General features: G+C 44.3%; 1 protein-coding gene across 1 annotated transcript; it reads right to left on the reverse strand.

The window, feature by feature from the left end:
- Nucleotides 1–407: 407 nt before the first annotated feature.
- Nucleotides 408–25,867, reverse strand: LOC100662891 (DNA dC->dU-editing enzyme APOBEC-3G-like). Its single transcript, XM_023559986.2, has 9 exons — nucleotides 25,749–25,867; nucleotides 19,476–19,626; nucleotides 17,655–17,937; nucleotides 17,106–17,221; nucleotides 9,874–10,012; nucleotides 7,935–8,007; nucleotides 3,231–3,381; nucleotides 1,402–1,684; nucleotides 408–970 (listed from the first exon to the last, which is right to left on the reverse strand). Exons 2-9 carry the CDS (start codon nucleotides 19,620–19,622, stop codon nucleotides 822–824), a joined length of 1,341 nt encoding a protein of 446 aa, XP_023415754.2. The 5' UTR covers nucleotides 19,623–19,626; nucleotides 25,749–25,867; the 3' UTR covers nucleotides 408–821.
- Nucleotides 25,868–26,087: the final 220 nt, after the last annotated feature.

The raw sequence follows: 26,087 nt of genomic DNA on the forward strand, positions 1-26,087 counted from the left end.
GGAAAAGAATTTTTTTTTTTTTGTCTTTATCCTTCAGTAAAATTTTTTGTTTTAATTTCTAGCAGAGAGTCAGTCTAGTGTTTTCACTAGGACACTTCTCTGCTAGCAGAATTAGCCACCTAACGAACATTTGTTTATAGGACTCTTAACTGTCTCTTTTTTGGTGGGGTTTTGTTTTAATTCAACAGTTAAAACACCACAAAGCAGCCTTTCTCATGGATAAAATTCATTTGGTTGCTGTAACCTTTGAGTATCTTCCAGAGTTCCCATATGGTTGGTTCTGACAGTTTTTGAAGTTTTTTTGTTTTGTTTTTGGTGCTTTTGGGAAGGAAGAGCCCCTAGGGGTCCCTACTCCATCATTTTGCCTGAAGTCAATATTGCCATGACGTTTTAAAGACATACATCCATTTTGAGTTCTGTGCATTTTATTGCTCTGTTTTGGTTAATCTGAAGATTGTGGCAAGCAGAGTATTTACACTTCTTAAAAGAAGGCATTTACTTCCTCTGTTCAGCAGAGATCCCCTGCCACTGTTTGAGATACTGATGTCTGTCTTCTAGTCTTCTACCCTCCACCCACCTAGAAGGATAAGAATTTCTGCAATGAGTGGGAAAGTTTGAAGGAAAAAGCAGAGAAGAGAGTGGGAGACAGTAAAATTATAGATAAGAGAAAGGAAGGACACAAGGAAGGAGAAAAGCAGAGTGATTTCAAAAGAAGGGTCAGAAAGGAAGGTGCTAGATGCCCCTGTAAGGAGCAGGTAACCAAGAGGAGGCGCTGAGCAGAGGGAAAGGTAAGGCTCAAGGAGAGAAGGGAGAAGGTACAGTTAGGGGACCGGAGGAAAGTAGGAAACCCTTTGCTGGAGAATGCGTTGAAGCTGTTCTGACGTGAATTCACTGTATTCATCCAGCCTATACCAGGGCTTAAAGGGCAGTAGCTGGTTGTCCACAAAGGCTCTCCAGCAGTACTCAAATTCTGAAACAAGAGAGGGGAGGAAAAGTCAAGTTCCACCTGTTCAAGGGCAACAAGGCTGTACAACTCTTAGGGATAGACCTTTTGCACCAGGATTTGTATCTCTTTCTTTCTCTTTCCCTCCCATAGGGATTTAGCTCCTTCCAAACCCAAACTCTTTCTTCCAACTGGAACCTGATCCACTCAAAGCTCCTTCTTTTTGGAAGCATCCAAGTCATTCTTGCACTTCCAACCACCCTCCCTCCATCCCCTGGACCACATCTCCTCCCCTGAACTCTGTCTTCCACTAGACTCCCAAGGCTTGTCCTGATTCTGCTATCACCTCCAGCCACAGCAAACAGAGGCTTCTCCACCAGATATTTTAAATCTTGCCCACCCCTTCTAGTAGCTTCCTTTCCCAGGCTACTGCTCTCCCTCCATGGTTGCAGTCTGACCTCCGTAGGTCATGATGTCAATGTCGGCACCGGCATCGTACAGTGAGCGCAGTCCCTCCTCATAACCTTCCAAGCGGTCATAGATTCGGGCAGCAAAGATGTTCAGGCTCACATGGCTATTCCTCTGCAGGAAGGAAGCCACTTTCTGTGCACAGTAAGGGCAAGGGCTCCAGGAGAGGAACCACGTGACCCTTAAGTGCTGCCCGGGGTACAGTTGCCAAGAAGAGATCCATTCTAGAAACCACAACTCTGCGTGGCGGCGTAGCTGGGGATTAGGATGATACTGGGCATAGAGAAGAAAGAAGGGTTAGATCCCTTGCTGCGAACAGGGAGGAGGACCGGGAACAGGATGAGGCAAGTGAAACACTGGCCTTCAGCACAAAATTGGGGTAGGGGGCAAACCTCAGCAATCAGGGTAAATAATATTTTAATGCACTATATTGTATTGAAATATTACTTAGCTTGCATTAAAATATTATTCACCTTGATTACTGACTTTTCTGGCCCTCCTCTAATCTTGCACCCAAGGCCAGGGTCTTTCTTCACAAGCCTCCCTCTTATCCTGACCCTGCAGTGAGGAGAGAATGAGTTGGAGGAGGGAGGAGAGGGGGAGCCAGGTGAACACTAAGGTCATTGAGCTGTTGCCATTGAACTGGGTGAGCTTTCTTCACAGGGGGACTTACTCCTCCACCTGCCTATCCCCCACCCACCTACCACCCCACCTGCTCACACACCAGTCACTCCACAAGCTTCTACTCTGGGCCTGGCTTGTGCTGACTCTGAAGTGACACCAACTCTTTCAAAAGAGTCTGCCGAGCAGGAGGACTGAGGACAAGGGACCCCATAGGACCCTGCCCAAGGTGGGGGTTTTGGTGATGGGAAAGAGTCCTTGGCGTGCTGATAGAAATTGGGAGATTTGCCCCAAACTGCAGTAAAAAGATTTTCAACCAGGGACTGGGACCCAGTCAAGCCACTAAGACCATGCAGAGACGAAGGGAAGTGTAAGGGGGTGTCACAGGTGATGTGAGAAGTGGCTGTGGGGTGGCCCTGCACCAAGTGTAGTTAATGAGGCAGGTGTGGGGACCAGTGCCCTTACCAGTACCTCTCAGGAGTGGTCTGGGTCCTACCAGGCCCAAAGTGAGCAGAAAGAACATGTGCAGCTAGAGCCAGAGCCAGCAGAGACTCAGCCTCTGGAGCCAGAAGGCATCCTGGGCAGGGGTCAGGGATGAATGTCCCTCACCTTCAAGGACGCTCGGCCTGGTCTGGCCTTGCTCCTCCCCGAATGCTTGATGACCCCTGACTCCTACCACATTGTAGGCACTACCCCTGATCAGGGCTGACCCCTTCCTCTCACCTGCTTCAGATCTCTGCCAAGATTAAGCCCAGAAGACAGGCATTTGGGAACCTGTGCCTTGTGAAAATCAGAATGTAAACTATTGCAGAGCCTTCTTTTTAACATTTCAGTTGGAAGCAAGGAGTTGGGTAACGATGGTTTTCAAGAACCACTTTTTGCAGCCCTAATACCACCTGTCCCAGGCACATCCGGAGGGGTGTGGGGTGAGACCTGGAGTGTGGCATGACTCTGAACATGGAACATGATGACTTGTTGCCAGTGTGTGGCCTGAAGCCAATCACAGAGTGTGGTCTAAAGCACATCCCATCTTGACCCAACTCCAGGACAAACCCACAGGACAGTGGGGTTCAAAGGTTAGAGAAACTTCGTGGGATGCAAAGAAAACCTTCTACCCACAAATGTTTCATAGTGAACATCAATGTTCCAGAGGAATTTAGGGAGGCCCTGCTGGCAGAGGTTGCACTGAGACACTCACCTGGTTGTACAGAAAGCCCTTGATCCAGTTCTGTGGGACCCTGAGGTCACCATTCATGAGCTGTACCTCATAGCACAAGTAGGTCTTGTTCCGCCCAGTGGTGAAAGGAAAATTTTTAAAGTTATAAAAGAATGTACGTAGATCCATGTATCTGTAACGGAAGGGAGAAAACTCAATGCAGAGAGCTCTTTGATGGTGCCTCAGGCCTCCTTCTGCCCTTAGGTCTCCACCAGGGTGCCTGGTTCTTCCAGAAGCGGCACTCTTTCTCCCTGTGCAGAACCCATGAGTTCCCTCTCTGAAGTCTCTTGCAGCTCTGGCCTGAGGAGTCCCACCCAGGAAACAATTGAACCAATCATTCTTTTACTTTAATGTCTTGGGGTTTATTCATGTGTTCTATTTCCTTTAGTGTCATTTTTTATCATACGTTCTTCCTAGAAGAATTTTAATTTTGTATAATTTCCTAATTTAATATATAATATTTTGCTTTCTCTTTTTTCTTGCAGGGATTATTCATCCTTATTACCTTCTTCAAAATACTATCTTTTCCAAAAGAGAACAGGGGTGACCATACTGATACCAAACAAAATAGATTTTAAGTCAAAGTCTGTAATAAGAAATGAAGAAGGATGTTATTTAGTGATAAAAGGGTCAATTCACTAGGAAGATACAACAATTATAAATATATATGCACCTAATACGTGAAGCAAATACTGACAGAATGAAGGGGGTAATAGATGGCTCTACAATAATAGTTGGGGGCTTCATTATACCACTTTCAATATTGGAAAGGACATCTAGAAAGAATATTATTAAGGAAAGAGAGGACTTGAACTACATTATAAGCCAATTAGACCTAACAGATACATGTAGAACACTCGAGGCCAGAAGAGAAAAATAAACATTTTTCTCCAGTGCACGTGAGTCATTCTACAGGATGGACCATATGCTATGTCACAAAATAATCTCAGTAAATTTAAAAAGATTGAAATCGTACAAAGTATCTTCTCCAACCACAAGAGAATGAAATTAGAAATTAATAGGAATTGGAAAACACACAAATAAGTGGAAATTAAATAGCACACTATTAAACAACCAAAGGGTGAAGGAAGAAGAGAGAAATTAAAAAAAAAACAAAACTTAGAGTTGAATGAAAATAAAAACACAACATACCAAAGCCTATGGGATGCAAGAAAGGCAGTGCTCAGATGGAAATTTATAATAATAGATGCCTACATTTAAAAAGAAGGAAGATCTCAAGTCAATAGCCTAACCCTACAACTTGAGGAAATAGAAAAACAAGGGCAAACTAAGCCTAAACCTACCAGAAGGAAAGAAATAACGAAGACCAGAGCAGAAATAGATGAAATAGAGGATAGAAAAACAACAGAGAGATTCAAGAAAACCAGAAGTTGTCTTTTTGAAAAGATGAATAAATCAACAAAACTTTAGTTAGACCGTCAAAAAAAAAAGAGAGAGAAAGTTGGAGAAGATAGAAAAGACTAAAATAAGAAATGAAGGTGAGGACATTACAGGATTGGAATAAAATACTATGAAGATTTGTACGCCAAAAAACTAGATATATGCCATGTGAAAATTTCTAGGAACAAGTAATCTACCTAAATTGACTCAAGAAGACACAAAAAATCTCAACAGACTCATAAGCAGTGAAGAGATTGAAACAGTTATCAAAAACTTCCGAACTACAACAAAAAAAGTTCTGGACCAGCCTTCACTGAAGAATGCTACCAAACATTTAAAGAAGAGTTGACACCAATCCTGCTCAAACTCTTCCAAAAAAGTAGAGGAGAAAGAAACATTCCCTAACTCATTCAGTAAGGCTACAATTGCCCTGATACCAAAGTTAGACAAAGATACCACAAGATAAGAAAACTACAGTCCAATATCCCTTATGAACGTAGATGCAAAAATGCTCAACAAATACTAGCCAACTGAATCCAAAAACATATTAAAAGAATTAAATAACATGTCCAAGTGGTATTTATTCCACAAATGCAAGGAGGGTTGAATATTAGAAAAGCAACCAATGTAATATACCCCATCAAAAGAACAAAGGAAAATAACCTGGTGTTCATCTCAATTGATGCAGAAAAGGCATTTGATAAAACCCAATACATTTCCTTGATAAAAACACTCAACAAGCTAGGAATACAAGAGAAATTCCTCAACACGATTAAGGGCATTTGTGAAAAACCGAGAGACAACGTAATACTCAACAGAGAAAGACTGAGAGCTTTCCCTTCAAAATCAGGAATAAGACAAGGATGCTGGTTCTCACTATTGCTATCCAAGATTGTACTGGAAGTCAGAGCAAGAAGGAAAGAGAGGGAAATAAAATGTAACCGATTGGAAAAGAAAAAGTAAAACTAACCTTATTCACAGATGACATTGTAAAATAGAAGTTTTGGTTTATGAAAGCAGAGACTTCCCGCAACACTAAAGGTCGTGTTATTAAAAGTTAGAAACCTATGTGTTGTATAATATGTATATAATATATATACATAATTTTTGAAGTTTAGAGTTATGCCTTAAATTATAACTTTTAAAAGCAGCTTATTTCATTTCACATAATTGTATTTAGGTGATCAGGCTCATTGAAACTCATTCTTTCAGAAAACAATTGAAAGTTAATGAACATGTCCTGTTTCTAAGACTCCAGAGGTCTTATAACCATGGATCACTAATTTTGTGACTGTCTTGGTGAGGTTTCTACTTAAGCTTTGATAATATTTGTGTACATATTGTTCTTGTATAAGATTTATATATTTTGGCATACCAATGAAAATTTTTTTGTTCAAAGTTCCTGATGAAATTATATACATAGCACGCTGAAAATCTTAATTAATTGGAACACTGACTTGCTTGGTGACACGTTGTCCAATTACAAATTGTATATTAAACCAGCATAGCAATCTGTTAATGGTGTTCTGAGTTGTTTATATTTGACAACATGATCCTGTATGCAGAAAATCCCAGAGAATTCACAAGAAAGCTGCTAGAATAGCAGAATTCAGCAAAGTTTCAGGGTACAAAGACAACACACAAAAATAAGTTGTGTTTTGGAGGCAGGGCAAGATGGCAAAGTGAGTGGATGCTCCTACATACTCCCCCAGAACAACAAATAAAAACAAGCACAGACTGATAACTCAGAACTCCAGACAGCAGTTTTGGAGAGCTGGAGTAAGTCCAGAAGCAGGGGAGAGGAGGAATGGGCTGGCTCAGAAGCCAGGAGATCCTACCCACTAAGGTGGGGAGTACTCGCTCATTGCATCCATCTTGGGACAGGGCTGGGTAACTCTCCAATCATGGAGCACAGAAAAGGAGCTAAACTAGGGAAGCTCTACCCTGACTGTTTTTTTTAAGATAGCACAAATTCACCATGGGATTTCACAGGCTGTGCAATTGGGAGGCGGTGAAGGTAGACTGTGGCACTGTGTAAGAATGCTGTGGAGTTACCTGTAGGTCCAAGACAGACAAGCACTAGAACTGCAAGGGCAGCAGAGTGAGGGGAATATTTCAGACTGACAGGGACAAAGGAAACAGCCCATAGCAGGATAGCTTGGGAGTGTCTGTGCAGGGATGCTATCGAGGGAAAGACATAGAGAGGCCCCCACCGTTGCCATGGGACAGTTGATCCCCGCCACTTACGGCAGCATCTCAAAACAACTAATCACCCTCCTTCCACACATATGTATGGAATTCCAGAAACCAAAGATACAGAATTCCTGAAGCAGCACTGAAAAAAAATCTAAGGATAATAATGCCATCTAGTGATTCTCAGGAGAAGATATCAAGCCAGCTGCTGCTGGGTCATTCTGACTCATAGCAAACCGGCAGGGCTTGGAAGCTGCCCGTGGTGTTCCCAGGGCTCTGAGTGTTTGCAGAGGTGGCCTGCTGCACCTTTCTCCCATGGAACAGCTGGTGGGCACAGGCCCTGGCCTTTAGGTTGGCAGCTAACAAAATGGCCCCAGTTCAACAAAACTTAGAAAGCACTCAAAATCACAAGAGAAGGAGGAACAATCAAAAGCAAAGCATGAAGAAGGGAAAATCTCTCCTATGGGAGTCAGAATAATGAAAGAATTGATAATTTTCAGACTATGGTGCTAAATATGTTTTAAAAGAGCAAAAAGTACACAGGAAACAAACGGAGGAACAAAGTGAGAGACTTAATGAAGAAATTAAGTGCATCCAAAAAAAAAAAAAAAGAGAGAGAGAGAGAGAAAGAGAGCTATTGGAACTGAAGAATAAAACATCTGAGCTAAAAAAAAAAAAGAGAAACACTCAACAATAGAGTCAAACAGCCAAAAGATAGAATAAGTGAACCAGGAGACAAAAATAACTGAATTTATCAAGTCTCAAGGGAAACCAGAGAAAAGAACAAAAAGCGAGCAATCTGTTAATGGAGTTCTGAGTTGTTTATTTTTGACAACATGATCCTGTATATAGAAAATCCCAGAGAATCCACAAGAAAGTGTCTAGAAGAGAGAAATTCAGCAAAGTTGAAAGTTACAAGGTCAACACACAAAAGTCAGTAGGGTTCTATACACCAGCAATGATAAATCTGAAAAGGAAATTGGCAAAACAATTCCATTTACATTAGCATCTAAAAAAGTAAAATACCTTGGAAAAAATTTAACCAGGGAGATTAATGGGCTCATGCATGTAAATTGCCTAAAACAACAGTACCTAGTGCTGTGGCTGAAAGTATCCTCAGTTTGGGGCTGGGCTTCCTTCAGTGAAGCTGTCCAAGGTGTGTACCCTAATTTGAATCCATTGGAAATTAATCTTGGTTATTTTTTTTTTTTTATGACACCCAGGCCCCAGGTTGAACCAGGGCCTTTATCGCATTCCCCCAAAACAAGCCCGCCACACAAAGCAGAAATGAGCATTACCACCCCAACTGTTGTGCAGAGATATAGAGGGCCTTCCATGTCTAGGGCCAGCATTTTACTCCAAAATGCTTATGGTGTCTCTTCTCTATCTCCTTTGTCATCCACTAGCCATCTGATGTTTCTCTTTCAAGTCTCTCTCCTGGGCCACCAGACCCCTCCCACTCAGGCCACCCAATCCCAGACCTCTCCAAAAACACTAGTTCCAAGTCCACGGGTGTTCTCTATTGTCCATCTCCACTTCTTCATCTGTCTTAGTTATCTAGTGCCGTTGTAACAGAAATATCACAGTGCATGGTTTCAAAGAACAGAAATTTATTTTCTCAGAGTTTAGGAGGCTAGAAATCTGAATTCAGGGCACTGGCTCTAGGGGAAGGCTCTATCTCTGTTGGATCTGGGGAAAATCCTTGTCTCAGCTCCTGTAGCTCCAGTGTTCCTGGTGATCTCCACATATCATCAGTCTTTTCCCCGCTTATGATTGTTTCTCTCTGTGTCTAGTCTGCCCTTTATATATTTCAAAAGTTATTAGGTTTAAAACATATGATAATGATATGCCCTCATCAACAAAACAAAGAAAAACCCTATTTCCAAGTGGGATTACATCCACAGCTGTGGAGCTTAGGATTCCAACACATATTTCGAGGCGGGGGGCACAATTCCATCTATAACACCATCTCTCTCTCTTGTCTAGGGCGGAGACTTTTAGCCCTGCCAGGCTTCTCCACCCCATTACCATAAACTGTTCCAATTTAGGACACTGAGGCTTTGTGGTGAGATCCCTGCTAAGAGGAGCCTTGTCAGAGGCTCCTAGGGAATGAAGAATAATAATTATTTTTCCTGCACATACAGGCACCTGACTCTATCTCACAGAGAGAAGCCCATTGTGAAGGGACAGGAGGGGGAAGAAGAGCCCCCAGGGGTCGGAAGAGGAAGCTGGGGGGCAGGGGAACAATGTGACCACTGCACTGGGGACATGGACTTTCCTCCCTCTGTATCTTACCCCACTTACTCCTGATGAAAGACTCTTTCTTCATCAGCCTCAGGGTCCCTTATCCTGACCTGAGGTCTCTACCCTGACTGTGATCCACAGCTAGCCTCAGGGTCTTCTCTACCCAGTAATCCACTGCTGGCCTCAGGGTCCCTAAGCTGACCTAAGGTCTCTATCCCACCTGGGATCTACAGCCAGCCTCAGGGTCCCTCATCCTGACCTGAGGTCTGTACCCTGACTGTGACCCATAGCCAGCCTCAGGGTCGTCTCTACTCCGCCTGGGATCCACAGCCAGCCTCAGGGTCCCTTATCCTGATTTGAGGTCTCTACTCTGCCTGTGATCCATAGCCAGCCTCGGGGTCATCTCTACCCCGACTGATCCACAGCCGGCCACAGAGTCCCTTATCCTGACCTGAGCTTTCTACCCTGACTGTGATCCACAGCTGGCCACAGAGTCCCTTATCCTGACCTGAGGTCTCTACCCTGACTGTGATCCACAGCTAGCCTCAGGGTCTTCTCTACCCAGACTGTAATCCACTGCTGGCCTCAGGGTCCCTATGCTGACCTAAGGTCTCTATCCCATCTGGGATCCACAGCCAGCCTCAGGGTCCCTTATGCTGACCTGAGACCTCTACCCTAACTGTGACCCACAGCTGGCCTCAGGGTCGTCTCTATCCCTACGGTGACACACAGTGATGCAGATCAACAATTGGGGAGCTCACCAACCAACGCATCAAAGCAGACTCACCTATGTCTGCTCTCCTGGAAGAAGGAAACCTCCGGATCCCTGCTGCTCCCCAAGTGGGTCTGTCTAAAGCTTCCCTTTCACTTTCAGTTTCCTTATTCAAACGTCCCGCCTGTGAAGCTCTGGGGGAGTGGCTGTCACTCTAGGCACCAGGAATGGACAGATAGGAAAGGACACGTAAGAAATTGATTGTAAAGGGCGCCTCCCTGGGGTGTGGCCTCTACCCCTCCCTTTCTTGGGAGGATGAGATAGCGCTTGTCTTAGTCATCTAGTGCTGCTATAAGGGAAAAACCACAAGTGGATGGCTTTAACAAAGAGAAGTTTATTCTCTCACAGCCCAGTAGGCTGGAAGTCCGAATTCAGGTGCCAATTCCAGGGGAAGTCTCCACAAGTGGAAGGAGAAGCTGAAGTCCTGGATTCATGCTGGGGTGGGAGGACACGGAGAAATCAAGTTGAGTAGTTTAGTGGGACCCTGAGGTGGAGGGAAGAGCACCTGAAAGAGAAGAGGAAAGTGAAGGGGGAGGAGAGGAAGGCACAGGATGGAGGAAGAAGATGAAACCCTGTGGGCAGATGGAGTTAAGCAAAGGGGCCTCAAGAGAGGAGAATGGAAGGGAGGGAAGGAGTGGGAAACTGAGGGAGAGGGGCACTGAGAGCAAAGTAGAGTTCAAAGGGTGGGGTGAGCCCAAGGGAGAGGAGAGGAGAGATTGCAGGGTGGCATAGGCAGAGAGAGAGAGCAGAAAGGAGGGTCTCCCATGAAAGGCGGGGAGAGCCAGTAAAGGGATAACATGAGAATGAGGGAGGCCTGATGGGGTGGCTCTCATCTTACCCCTAGGATGCCTTCAAGTTCCTGGGAAATGAAGTCCATATTTGGATCCATTGCCACTCAGGGCTCAAAGGGCTTTCCCTGGCAGCTCATAAAGTTTTCCCAGAAATCTACAATCTCTGTGTGAAAGAGCAGAGAGTCAGCTTCCAATGCAGGGGAATGGGCTGGACCTCTCTCCAGCCCAAAGTCTTCCGAAGTCAACTCCCCATCGCCCACTCCTGCCTCTCTCCAGCACCTCATTTTCCCCTGGAATGTCTTTTCTGACTGGCCTCAGATTCCTGTCCCCGGTGCTGCTAATAGTGCTAAAGCTAGATCCTCCCCAATGGCTCCCAGCAGCCCTCCCAGCCTGAATACTCACCGTGGGGCTGGCCCAGGCCTCCTCATTGACACCCCTCAGGCCAGCTCACCCCCAGAAGTCATGACCCTGATTTGGGACCCAGCCTCCTGCAGGGCCCTCAGCCCCTGCTGATGCTCTTGTTTGTTGCTGTAATACGGGCGGGCTGCAAAGATCCTCGGGCTGATTTTGTGGTGCTCCTGCAGGACTGTGGTCACTTGCTGGGCACATTCAGCACAAGGGCTCCAGGAGATGTACCAGGTGACCTGGTACTGCCAATCTGCTTCCAGCTTCTCCTAAATGCTCCTGGAGGATAGGAACCAGATTCCTACATGGCAAAAACCCTGAAGGTAAAGGAGAAGGGATGACCAATAAGCAACATCATATTAACGGAGAAAAGGTTGAAGTTGTCAAGGATTTCTTTTTACTTGTATCCACAATCAACACCCATGAAAGCAGCAATCAAGAAATCAAACAACATATTGCAGTGGGCAAACCTGCTGCAAAAAACCTCTTTAAAGGGTTCAAAAGCAGAGACCCAAGCCATGGTATTTTCAATGATTTCATTTGCATGTAAAAGCTGGACAGTGAATAAAGACTGAATAAGAATCGATGCCTTTGAATTCCAGTGTTGTCGAGGAGTATTGAATATATCATGGATTGCCAGAAGGATGAACAAATTTGTCTCGGAAGAAGTAAAACCACAGTCGTCCTTTGAACTGAGGATGCCAAGACTTTGTCTTACTTATTTTGGACATATTATCGGGAGGCATCAGTCCCTGGAGAAGGTAAAGTAGACAGTCAAGAAAAAAAAGAGAAAGACCCTCAAGGAGATGGATTGGCACAGTGACTGCAACAATGGGCTCAAGCGTAGCAACAGTGGTGAGGATGGTGCCGTACTGGGCATTGTTTTGTTCTGTTGTACGTAAAGTCACCACAAGTTGGAACCCACTTCACGGCACCTAACAACAACAACAACAAAGGAGAACGGAAGGTGAGGGGCTATAGGCTGAGTGATCATGCAGGCCGAATGGAGGCTACCATGCTCAGCCTCTTTTCTCCCCAGGAGGAAGGCATGTGCATCAATCAGCCATTCATTTATTCCCTCATTCATTCCTCATGAGTCCCCTGTATACCTACTCAGGGTCCGGACTGAACAAGAACTTGAGATGCAAGGGTGGACCATGCCCCTCCCTGCCTGCCCTCCAGGAGACCCCAGTCTGGGGAAGACAGACATGTACCACACTGATCCTCCCTCTCTGTGGTGCAATGGCTCGCTTTTGTGTGGCCTTTCTCACCTTTTAACTTCCACCCAGGTGACTGGGTGAGACTGCGCAAATAGGGTAATTGTGGCCCACCAAGGGGATTGGTCAGTTTTGCCCTCCCACTGGGCTTGAAATGAGCCTCCCCAGAGGTGGGAAAGAGAGGATCCTACCACCATCAAGGAATAACAGCCAGGAGTAGAGAGTGTGTCCTTTGGACCCAGGATCCCTGTGCTGAGAAGCTTCTGGAACTTGGCGACAGAGAGAGAGCTCAAGAAGTGGTGGCAGAGAAAAGATGGCAAGAGATGGTGTGGTGGGCTTCCTGAAAGCTGAGTGCCTTTGGGCAGGAGGCTTGCTGGTGGATTAGAATGCCTCTGGGTATTTATTGGCAGAGCTGAAAGAGCTCTGTAACACTTGCCTGAGCAGGGCAGAGGCCAAGGGCCAGGAAGAGGTGTGCCTGCGCACATGGCTGGGAAGAGACTGTACTGGTGGAAGAACTATATCTTGAGTGTTCCTGAACCTGAATTATAATCTATTACAACCTTAATAAATCCCATAATTGTGAGTATTGTCTGTGAGTTCTGTGTGGCTATTGCAATGAATTATCAAACCCAGCAGAGAAGTAGAGAGCACCGTGGGAAGGATGGTTGGTGTCAGAATTGATAAAGATGGCAGAGAGAGAAGACATGGGCTCAAGCATAATAATGATTGTGAGAATGATGCTGGACTGGGCAATATTTTGTTCCAGTGTACATGGGGTGTCTATGAGAGGAAACCAACTGGATGGCACTTAATAACAACTACATCTTACAATGACACTATCACTTGTGAGAGAAAAGATCTTAAAATTTCCAGCAGGTTGTTCTCTCACCCCCAGAAGTTATGCTGCTGAATGCAAACCTCCACAACCATACCATAAAACTGTGGATGGACAACTGTGCATACCCGTGCATGTCCAGTGACGGACGGGAAGTGCTCACGATCAATTACCATGAGCAGGAGATCAGGACACTAAATCCGGTATGTTAGGAGATTCTTCACCAATGACAAAATAACCTTCTTAATGTATGCTAGAAATTCATATGGATGAATTTGAACATATAGCCATGTATATTTCAACTTGGGGTGCTTAAAAAAAAAACAGATTTTCTAAAATCTCAAATTACATTTGTATTTTAGACTCAATTTTCGGTTGTATATCTCTGGCATGTATTTACGTGTTTCTACATTTCTTTTTCTTCATAATAAGACACATCCTCCCACCATGAGGCCTTGGAGCATCAGATCATGGTAGATAGAGAGTTGCCTCTTCTGGAAAAACCCACGATTTCCATCTTGTTCTTCCTGGAAAGAGCCCCTTCCAGAACCTAGATCCAGAGCAGCACTACTGGGTTGCCTGTTCCATCTGCAGGAGCCCCAGGAGAGGTGAGTCCTTGGGACACACAGAGCCAAGGGCCTGCCAGTGTTTGCTGTGTAAATCTGTGCTACAGCCTGTTATGAGGAGGGTCCCAGTTGACTCAGAGCTGTGAGACTTTGCTAGGATGAGGTGGGTAGAAAGAGCTCCTGGAGGAGATGGCCCTGAACTCTGGGAGCAGATTTGGAGGCCGATGGGAGTGGAGTTCGAGCTCCTGGAGGAGATGGCCCTGAACTCTGGGAGCAGATTTGGAGGCCGATGGGAATGGAGTTCAGGGGAGGAGAAGTGATGATGAGGAGGTGATGGAGGAGAGTGGGAAGAGGAGGAAGAACAACCAGACTTTGGGGGAGGGCCAGAGAAGGCTTCCAGTCCACCTTTGGAGTCAGGGTCTAATGGCAATGGGGGGAATATTTGGGAAGGAACTAGGCTCTTGAGAAGGAAAAGGAAAGGGGAAGATGTGTGTCACCTTGTCTGGGCCATGGATCTCAGTGGTTTGGTAGTCATGATGTATTTGGCAGTCATATAATGATGGAACCACTTCCATGATGAGATCTGATATAATGTGATCACTTCCATGATGGGATCTGCTATGAGTAGCCAATCAGTTGAAAGAGAGTTTCCTTGGGGGTCTAGACTGCATCCAATATAGGTGGACTTTCTGGCAAGGCTCGCAGGCTTTTCTTGCTCTAGGTCCTGCAGCTGGCTCCTGTTCATCTGACCTTCAGCTCTTCGGAGATGAGCTGGCAGCTTCCCTGTCAATATGGGGATTTGTCAGCCTCTGCAGTCTGTGAGCCAGTGACCTATCAGCTTGCTTGCTGATCTTGGGATTTGTTGGCCTCCACACCCTGAGAGCCAGAGGCCTGTTGTCTTATCTGCCGATATTGGATTCGCCAGCTCCTGCAGCTCTGTGAGTCAGGAGAAGCCTCCATCCTGACCCACAGACTTGGGACCTTCCAGCCTGTACAACCACATGAGCCATTTCCTTGTTATAAATCTCTCTATCTGTAGATAGATGTTTCACTGGTTTTGCTTCTCTAGAGACCTGGTCTAAGATACCTACCCAGCTTTTAACATTTTTTGCCTCTGTTAATTTTTGTCCCAGGCAGCATCTGCTGCTTGATTTGGATTTCAATATTCTTGAGGAATGTCCCCCCTAGCCACTTCTCTGCCCTGAGGGAATTCCCAGTTTGGTGGCACAAAGGCAGGTCCTTAATGTCAGTCCTTCAGGGGAACCCACAGACAGATCAAAACAGAAAACCATAACTCCTTGAGTCCACTCTGCTCCCCCCTGGGGCCAGATACCCACACAAAGAATACAGACTGCCATCTTCAAGCTGCTGGGCCACCTAGGAGGGAGGCGAGGTGAAGCTAAGTTATGTTCAATGTTCTAATTCAAGCCATAAATTCAGCCAGCCTTACCGTAACTTTGGGCATTTTCCAGGGCTGTTTTTCAAAGCAGCACCAAATTTATGGTAAATGTATTGGATAAAATAAGGTCTCTCACAAGAGATAAAATACCCATGAACTCTGGAAGACATTAATTGAGACCCAGAAAAGACTAGGTTATGTCGGTTTGTCAAATTGAGTCTCTTTGACTCTGTAAATCAAAGTCAAACCAATCACAAAGAAAGAATCTCTCAAAGTACCCAGTGAATTAGCTTTCCCTGCTTTGATAACTCTTCCCTCAATTAGAGACTTCTCACTTAACCAGTTGCTTAGAATTTCTTTAACCAATCACTTAGATTTTCTTTGTTAGAGGAAATTTTACTCACTGCCTATATAACTTCTTTTCTTCTTGCAAACAGGGAGCGCAGTAGCAGTTTTGGGCTGAGTTCCCGAATATGCAAACCTTGAAACTGGGGCTGTTCACCCCAGACCTAAATTGAAATTCCATTTTGAATTAAGCTACACCTAGGTTTGAGGCCTACCTCAGCCGTTCTACAAAGACAATATGGCTTCCTGTGAAAGTCTGACTGCTTGTGACACAAAGAGTGTGGAGATCAGGGCCCTAGTTTAAGTAAATAATCTTGCTTTCTTCACTGATCTCAGGCAATTCATCTAGTAAATGTCTAGGCTGTAATTCACTCCCTCCTAGCCAGATGGCTGATATTTACATTTTAAAAGACTTCAGGTTGAAGCTGATCTAATCATCATGGCTTCCTAGGCTGATCTAATCATCATGGCTTCCTGGACTAATGGTCAACTTTTACATTTCAAGGTCTTCAACTAGAGTTGGCCAGTCTACTACCAATCACTAATCCCCCATGTCAAAAATATTCACACACCTGGCTTTAAAAACATTGCTTTAGTCAATTTATTTCTGGAAATAAGAGATTAATGTTAGGTTAGAAATTGATGTTAGGAAAGTCTGTATCTTGGCAAACCCTGGTGACTTTTTTCCCTCCTTCCCCTGTTTTTCCCCTGTAACCCCACCCCTGCCCCTCACCTTGATGTAAAAGTGTTTGCCTTCCTTGCTGTGCCTGATAAATACCTCACAACTCTCCCTGGGTGTAGAGACACACTGCAACATCTCACTTAGGCATCTGCGTGTGCTCTCCCACTTCAGGAAAAGAATTTTTTTTTTTTTGTCTTTATCCTTCAGTAAAATTTTTTGTTTTAATTTCTAGCAGAGCGTCAGTCTAGTATTTTCACTGGGACACTCCTCTGCTAGCAGAAATTAGCCACCTAACGAACATTTGTTTATAGGACCCTTAACTATCTCTTTTTTGGTGGGGTTTTGTTTTAATTCAACAGTTAAAACACCACAAAGCAGCCTTTCTCATGGATAAAATTCATTTGGTTGCTGTAACCTTTGAATATCTTCCAGAGTTCCCATATGGTTGATTCTGACAGTTTTTGAAGATTTTTTTCTTTTTCTTTTTTGGTGCTTTTGGGAAGGAAGTCCCCCTAGAGGTGCCTACTCCATCGTTTTGACTGAATTCAATCTTACCAACATGTTTTAAGGAAGTACATCCATTTTGAGCTCTGTTCATTTTATTGCTCTGTTTTGATTAATCTGGAGATTCTGGCAGAGTATTTACTCTTCTTGAAAGATGTTTTCTTCCTCTGTTCAACAGAGATTCCCTGCCGCTGCTTGAGATACAGATATCTGTCTTCTAGTCTTCTACCCCCCACCCACCTAGGAGGATAAGGAGAATTTCTGCAATGAGTGGGAAAGTTTGAAGGAAAAAGCAGAGAAGAGACTGGGAGACAGCAAAATTATAGATAACAGAAAGGAAGGGCACAAGGAGGGAGAAAAGCAGAGTAATATTAACAGAAGGGTTAGAAAGGAAGGTGCTGGGTGCCCCTGCAAGGAGTAGAGAACCAAGAGGAGGCTCTGAGCAGAGGGGAAGGAAAGGCTCAAGGAGAGAAAGGAGAGGAAGACAGTTAGGAAACCCTTTACTGGAGAATGCATTCAAGCTTTCCTGACATGAGTTCACTGTTTTCATCCAGCCTATTCCATGGCTTAAAGGGCCATAGCCGGTTGTCCACAAAGGCTCTCCAGCAGTACTTAAACTCTGAAACAAGAGAGGGGAGGAAAAGTCAAGTTCCACCTGTTCAAGGGCAACAAGGCTGTACAACTCTTAGGGATAGACCTTTTGCACCAGGATTTGTATCTCTTTCTTTCTCTTTCCCTCCCATAGGGATTTAGCTCCTTCACCAAACCCAAACTCTTTCTTCCAGCTGGAACCTGATCCACTCAAAGCTCCTTCTTTTTGGAAGCATCCAAGTCGTTCTTGCACTTCCAACCACCCTCCCTCCATCCCCTGGACCACATCTCCTCCCCTGAACTCTGTCTTCCACTAGACTCCCAAGGCTTGTCCTGATTCTGCTATCACCTCCAGCCACAGCAAACAGAGGCTTCTCCACCAGATATTTTAAATCTTGCCCACCCCTTCTAGTAGCTTCCTTTCCCAGGCTACTGCTCTCCCTCCATGGTTGCAGTCTGACCTCCGTAGGTCATGATGTCAATGTCGGCACCGGCATCGTACAGTGAGCGCAGTCCCTCCTCATAACCTTCCAAGCGGTCATAGATTCGGGCAGCAAAGATGTTCAGGCTCACATGGCTATTCCTCTGCAGGAAGGAAGCCACTTTCTGTGCACAGTAAGGGCAAGGGCTCCAGGAGAGGAACCACGTGACCCTTAAGTGCTGCCCGGGGTACAGTTGCCAAGAAGAGATCCATTCTAGAAACCACAACTCTGCGTGGCGGCGTAGCTGGGGATTAGGATGATACTGGGCATAGAGAAGAAAGAAGGGTTAGATCCCTTGCTGCGAACAGGGAGGAGGACCGGGAACAGGATGAGGCAAGTGAAACACTGGCCTTCAGCACAAAATTGGGGTAGGGGGCAAACCTCAGCAATCAGGGTAAATAATATTTTAATGCACTATATTGTATGGAAATATTATTTAGCTTGCATTAAAACATTATTCATCTTGATTATTGACTTTTCTGGCCCTCCTCTAATCTTGCACCCAAGGCCAGGGTCTTCACAAGCCTCCCTCTTATCCTGACCCTGCAGTGAGGAGAGAATGAGTTGGAGGAGGGAGGAGAGGGGGAGCCAGGTGAACACTAAGGTCATTGAGCTGTTGCCATTGAACTGGGTGAGCTTTCTTCACAGGGGGACTTACTCCTCCACCTGCCTATCCCCCACCCACCTACCACCCCACCTGCTCACACACCAATCACTCCACAGGCTTCTACTCTGGGCCTCACCTGTGCTGAGCCTGAGGGTGGCACAGACTCTGTCAAAAGAGTCTGCCGAGCAGGAGGACTGAGGACAAGGGACCCCATAGGACCCTCCCCAAGGTGGGGGTTTTGGTGATGGGAGTCATTGATGTGCTGATAGAAATTGGGAGATTTGCCCAAACTGCAGTGAAAACAGTTTCAACCAGGGACTGGGACCCAGTCAAGCCACTAAGACCATGCAGAGACAAAGGAAAGTGTGAGGGGGTGTCACAGGTGATGTGAGAAGTGGCTGTGGGGTGGCCCTGCACCAAGTGTAGCTGATGAGGCAGGTGTGGGGACCAGTGCCCTTACCAGTACCTCTCAGGAGTGGTCTGGGTCCTACCAGGCCCAAAGTGAGCAGAAAGAACATGTGCAGCTAGAGCCAGAGCCAGCAGAGACTCAGCCTCTGGAGCCAGAAGGCATCCTGGGCAGGGGTCAGGGATGAATGTCCCTCACCTTCAGGGACTCTCGGCCTGGCCTGGCCTTGCTCCTCCCCGAATGCTTGATGACCCCTGACTCCTACCACATTGTAGGCACTACCCCTGATCAGGGCTGACCCCTTCCTCTCACCTGCTTCAGATCTCTGCCAAGATTAAGCCCAGAAGACAGGCATTTGGGAACCTGTGCCTTGTGAAAATCAGAATGTAAACTATTGCAGAGCCTTCTTTTTAACATTTCAGTTGGAAGCAAGGAGTTGGGTAACGATGGTTTTCAAGAACCACTTTTTGCAGCCCTAATACCACCTGTCCCAGGCACATCCGGAGGGGTGTGGGGTGAGACCTGGTGTGTGGCATGACTCTGAACATGGAACATGATGACTTGTTGCCAGTGTGTGGCCTGAAGCCAATCACAGAGTGTGGTCTAAAGCACATCCCATCTTGACCCAACTCCAGGACAAACCCACAGGACAGTGGGGTTCAAAGGTTAGAGAAACTTCGTGGGATGCAAAGAAAACCTTCTACCCACAAATGTTTCATAGTGAACATCAATGTTCCAGAGGAATTTAGGGAGGCCCTGCTGGCAGAGGTTGCACTGAGACACTCACCTGGTTGTACAGAAAGCCCTTGATCCAGTTCTGTGGGTTCCTGAAGTTGCCATTCATGAGCTGTACCTCATAGCACAAGTAAGTCTTCTTCCGCCCAGTGGTGAAAGGAAAATTTTTAAAGTTATAAATGAAAGTATGTCGATCCATGTATCTGTAAACAATGGAAGGGAGAAAACTCAATGCAGAGAGCTCTTTGATGGTGCCCCAGCCCTCCTTCTGCCCTTAGGTCTCCACCAGGGTGCCTGGTTCTTCCAGAGGAGGCACGCTTTCTCCCTGTGCAGGACCCATGAGTTCCCTCTCTGAAGTCTCTTGCAGCTCTGGCCTGAGGAGTCCCACCCAGGAAACAATTGAACCAATCATTCTTTTACTTTAATGTCTTGGGGTTTATTCATGTGTTCTATTTCCTTTAGTGTCATTTTTTTTATCATACGTTCTTCCTAGAAGAATTTTAATTTTGTATAATTTCCTAATTTAATATATAATATTTTGCTTTCTCTTTTTTCTTGCAGGGATTATTCATCCTTATTACCTTCTTCAAAATACTATCTTTTCCAAAAGAGAACAGGGGTGACCATACTGATACCAAACAAAATAGATTTTAAGTCAAAGTCTGTAATAAGAAATGAAGAAGGATGTTGTTTAGTGATAAAAGGGTCAATTCACTAGGAAGATACAACAATTATAAATATATATGCACCTAATACGTGAAGCAAATACTGACAGAATGAAGGGGGTAATAGATGGCTCTACAATAATAGTTGGGGGCTTCATTATACCACTTTCAATATTGGAAAGGACATCTAGAAAGAATATTATTAAGGAAAGAGAGGACTTGGACTACATTATAAGCCAATTAGACCTAACAGATACATGTAGAACACTCGAGGCCAGAAGAGAAAAATAAACATTTTTCTCCAGTGCACGTGAGTCATTCTACAGGATGGACCATATGCTATGTCACAAAATAATCTCAGTAAATTTAAAAAGATTGAAATCGTACAAAGTATCTTCTCCAACCACAAGAGAATGAAATTAGAAATTAATAGGAATTGGAAAACACACAAATAAGTGGAAATTAAATAGCACACTATTAAACAACCAAAGGGTGAAGGAAGAAGAGAGAAATTAAAAAAAAAAAAAAAAACTTAGAGTTGAATGAAAATAAAAACACAACATACCAAAGCCTATGGGATGCAAGAAAGGCAGTGCTCAGATGGAAATTTATAATAATAGATGCCTACATTTAAAAAGAAGGAAGATCTCAAGTCAATAGCCTAACCCTACAACTTGAGGAAATAGAAAAACAAGGGCAAACTAAGCCTAAACCTACCAGAAGGAAAGAAATAACGAAGACCAGAGCAGAAATAGATGAAATAGAGGATAGAAAAACAACAGAGAGATTCAAGAAAACCAGAAGTTGTTTTTTTGAAAAGATGAATAAATCAACAAAACTTTAGCTAGACTGTCAAAAAAAAAAAAAAAAAAAAGAGAGAGAAAGTTGGAGAAGATAGAAAAGACTAAAATAAGAAATGAAGGTGAGGACATTCCAGGATTGGAATAAAATACTACGAAGATTTGTATGCCAAAAAACTAGATAACTTATATGCCATGGAAAAATTTCTAGGAACAAGTAATCTACCTAAATTGACTCAAGAAGACACAAAAAATCTCAACAGACTCATAAGCAGTGAAGAGATTGAAACAGTTATCAAAAACTTCCGAACTACAACAAAAAAAGTTCTGGACCAGCCTTCACTGAAGAATGCTACCAAACATTTAAAGAAGAGTTGACACCAATCCTGCTCAAACTCTTCCAAAAAAGTAGAGGAGAAAGAAACATTCCCTAATCCATTCAGTAAGGCTACCATAACCCTGATACCAAAGTTAGACAAAGATACCACAAGATAAGAAAACTACAGTCCAATATCCCTTATGAACGTAGATGCAAAAATGCTCAACAAATACTAGCCAACTGAATCCAAAAGCATATTAAAAGAATTAAATAACATGTCCAAGTGGTATTTATTCCACAAATGCAAGGAGGGTTGAATATTAGAAAAGCAACCAATGTAATATACCCCATCAAAAAAAACAAAGGAAAATAACCTCATGTTTACCTCAATTGATGCAGAAAAGGCATATGATAAAACCCAATATATTTTCTTGATAAAAACACTCAACAAGCTAGGAATACAAGAGAAATTCCTCAACATGATTTTGGGCATTTGTGAAAAACCAACAGCCAACGTTATACTCAACGTAGAAAGCCTGAGAGTTTCCCTTTAAAATCAGGAGCAAGACAAGGTTGCCGGTTCTCACTATTGCTATTCAGTATTGTACTGGAAGCCAGAGCAAGAAGGAAAGAAAAAAAAAAAAGTACCCAGATTGGAAAGGAAAAAGTAATACTATCCTTATTCACAGATGACATTGTAAAATATAGTTATAAGTTTGGGTTTATGAAAACAGAGAGTTCTCTTATGTACAACACTAAAGGTCACCTTATTAAAAGTTAGAAACCTATGCATTGTGTAATAAATATATATGTATATATAATTTTTGAAGCTTATAGTTATGCCTTAAATTATAAATTTTAAAAGCTTGTTTCACACAATTGTATTTAGGTGATCAGGTTCATTGAAACCCATTCTTTCAGAAAACAATTGAAGGCTAATGAACATGTCCTGTTTCCAAGACTCTGGAGGTCTTATAACCATGGATCGCTAATTTTGTGACTGTCTTGTTTCTATTTAAGCTTTGATAATATTTGAGTAAATACTCTTCTCTTATAAGATTCATGTATTTTCGCATACCAATCAGAATTTGTTCAAAGCTCCTGATAAAATTACATACATAGCCTGTTGAAAATCTTAATTAACTGAACACTGACTCGCTTGGTGACAATGTGTTGTCCAATTACAAATTGTCTATTATCTGTTAATTGTGTTCCGAGTTGATTATATTTGACAACATGATCCTTTATGCAGAAAATCCCAGAGAATTCACAAGAAAGCTTCTAGAATAGAGGAATTCAGCAAAGTTGCAGAGTACAAGGACAACACGCAAAAATAAGTAGTGTTCGGCAGGCGGGGCAAGACGGCAAAGTGAGTGGACGCTCCCACGTACTCCACCGAACAACAAATAAAAACAAGCACAGACTGAGATCTCAGAACTCCAGACAACATGTTGTATTGGAGAGTTGAAATAATCCAGAAGCAGGGGAGAGGAGGAACGGGGCTGGCTCAGAAGTCAGGAGATCCTACCCACTAAGGTGAGGAGTACAGACTCAGTGCATCCATCTTGGGACAGGGCTGGGTAACACTCCAATCAAGGAGCAGGGAAAAGACGCTAATCTGGGGAAGCTCTAGCTTGATTTTTTTTTTAAGGTGGCAAAAATTCGGCAGGGGATTTCACAGGCTGTGCAATTGAGAGGGGGTGAAGGTAGACTGTGGCACTGTGTGAGAGTGCTGTGGAATTACCTTGAGGCCCAAGACAGACAGGTACCGGAACTGGGAGGAACTGCAAGGGCAGCAGAGGGAGGGGAATATTTCAAACTGACAGGGACAAAGGAAACAGCCCATAGCAGGATAGCATGGGAGTGTCTGTGCAGGGGTGCCATTGAGGGAAAGACATAGAGAGGCCCACAACATAGCCACTTACAGCAGCATCTCTGAACAACTAACCACTCTCCTCCCGCACATATGTATTAAATTCCAGAAACCAAGCATACGGAATTCCTGAAGCAGTACTGAAAAAAAAATCTAAGGATAATAATGCCACCTAGTGATTCTCAGGAGAAGATATCAAGCCAGCTGCTGCTGGGTCATTCTGACTCATAGCAAACCGGCAGGGCTTGGAAGCTGCCCGTGGTGTTCCCAGGGCTCTGAGTGTTTGCAGAGGTGGCCTGCTGCATCTTTCTCCCATGGAACAGCTGGTGGGCACAGGCACTGGCCTTCAGGTTGGCAGCTAACAAAATGGCCCCAGTTCAACAAAACTTAGAAAGCACATGATATCACAAGAGAAGAAGGAACAATCAAAAGCAAAATATGAAGAAGAGAAAATCTCTCCTATGGGAGTCAGAATAATGAAAGAATTGATAATTTTCAGACTATGGTCCTAAATATGTTTAAAGAAAGCAAAAAGTACACGGGAAACAAATGGAGGAACAAAGTGAGAGACGTAACGAAGAAATTAAAAACATAAAAAAAAAAAAAAAAAACCCTAAGAGAATTGCTGGAACTGAAGAAAAAACATCTGAGTTAAAAAAATTTAAAAAAGCAAGAGAAACACTCAACAATAGAGTCAAACAGCCAAAAGATAGAATAAGTGAACCAGGAGACAAAAATAACTGAATTTATCAAGTCTCAAGGGAAACCAGAGAAAAGAACAAAAAGCGAGCAATCTGTTAATGGTGTTCTGAGTTGTTTATTTTTGACAACATGGGCCGATATATAGAAAATCCCAGAGAATTCACAAGAAAGCTTCTAAAATAAATTCAGCAAAGTTGAAGGGTACGAAGTCAACACACAAAAGTCATTTGGGTTCTATACACCAGCAATGATAAATCTGAAAAAGAACAGCAAAACGATTCCATTTACATTAACATCTAAACAAATAAAATACCTTGGAAAAAATTTAACCAGGTAGATTAATGAACTCATGCATGTAAATTGCCTAGAACAGTACCTAGTGCTGTGGCTGAAAGTATCCTCAGTTTGGGGCTGGGCTTCCTTCAGTGAAGCTGTCCAAGGTGTGTACCCTAATTTGAATCCATTGGAAATTAATCTTGGTTATGACACCTAGGCCCCAGGTTGAACCAGGGCCTTTATCGCATTCCCCCAAAACAAGCTCACCACACAAAGCAGAAATGAGCATTACCACCCCAACTGTTGTGCAGAGATATAGAGGGCCTTCCATGTCTAGGGCCAGCATTTTACTCCAAAATGCTTATGGTGTCTCTCCCCTATCTCCTTTGTCATCCACTAGCCATCTGATGTTTCTCTTTCAAGTCTCTCTCCTGGGCCACCAGACCCCTCCCACCCAGGCCACCCAATCCCAGACCTCTCCAAAAACACTAGTTCCAAGTCCACGGGTGTTCTCTATTGTCCATCTCCACTTCTTCATCTGTCTTAGTTATCTAGTGCCGTTGTAACAGAAATATCACAGTGCATGGTTTCAAAGAACAGAAATTTATTTTCTCAGAGTTTAGGAGGCTAGAAATCTGAATTCAGGGCACTGGCTCTAGGGGAAGGCTCTATCTCTGTTGGATCTGGGGAAAATCCTTGTCTCAGCTCCTGTAGCTCCAGTGTTCTTGGTGATCTCCACATATCATCAGTCTTTTCCCCGCTTATGATTGCTTCTCTCTGTGTCTAGTCTGCCCTTTATATATCTCAAAAGTTGTTAGGTTTAAAACATATGATAATGATATGCCCTCATCAACAAAACAAAGAAAAACCCTATTTCCAAGTGGGATTACATCCACAGCTGTGGAGCTTAGGATTCCAACACATGTTTTGGTGGGGGGGGGGACAGGGGAGGGGTTACAATACCATCCATAACACCATCTCTCTCTTGTCTAAGGTAGAGCCTTTTAGCCCTGCCAGGCTTCTACACCCCATTGCCATACGCTGTTCCAATTTAGGACACTGAGGCTTTGTGGTGAGATCCCTGCTAAGAGGAGCCTTGTCAGAGGCTCCTAGGGAATGAAGAATAATAATTATTTTTCCTGCACATACAGGCACCTGACTCTATCTCACAGAGAGAAGCCCATTGTGAAGGGACAGGAGGGGGAAGAAGAGCCTCCAGGGGTCAGAAGAGGATGCTGAGGGGCAGGGAGACAGCATGACCACTGCACTGGGGACATGGACTTTCCTCCCTGTTTCTTACCCCACTGACTCCTGATGAAGGATTCTTCATCAGCCCCAGGGTCCCTTATCCTGACCTGAGATCTCTACCCTGACTGGGATCCATAGCCAGCTTCAGGGTCCTCTGCACCCCGACTGTGATCCACAGCTCACCTCAGGGTCATCTCTACCCCCACTGTATCCACAGCCGGCCTCAGGGTCCCTTAGGCTGACCTGGGGTCTCTACCCTGACTGTGATCCACAGCCAGCCTCAGGGTCCCTTACCCTGACCTAAGGTGTGTACCCCGACTGTGATCCACAGCTGGCCTCAGGGTTGTCTCGACCCCTAAGGTGATCTGCAACTGAGGTGATGTACAGTGACACAGATCAAGAATCGGGGAGCTCACCAACCGATGCATGAAAGCAGACTCACCAATGTCTGTTCTACTGGAAGCAGAAAACCTCCCGATCTGTCCTTCTCCACAAGTGGGTCTGTCTTAAGTTTCCCTTTCAGTTTCCTGATTCAAACTTCCTGCCTGTGAAGCTCTAGGGGAGTGGCTGTCACTCTCAGCGCCAGGAATGGACAGACAGGAAATGTCAGAGAAGAAATTGATTCTAAACAGTGCCTCCCTGTGGCATGGACGCTACCTCTCCCTCTCTTGAGAAGATGAAAGAGTGCTTGTCTTAGTCATCTAGTGCTGCTATAACGGAAATGCCACAAGTGGATGGCTTTAACAAAGAGAAGTTTATTCTCTCACAGTCCAGTAGGCTA

This window comes from Loxodonta africana, chromosome 4, assembly GCF_030014295.1.
Source record: "Loxodonta africana isolate mLoxAfr1 chromosome 4, mLoxAfr1.hap2, whole genome shotgun sequence".
NCBI classification, from domain to species: domain Eukaryota; kingdom Metazoa; phylum Chordata; class Mammalia; order Proboscidea; family Elephantidae; genus Loxodonta; species Loxodonta africana.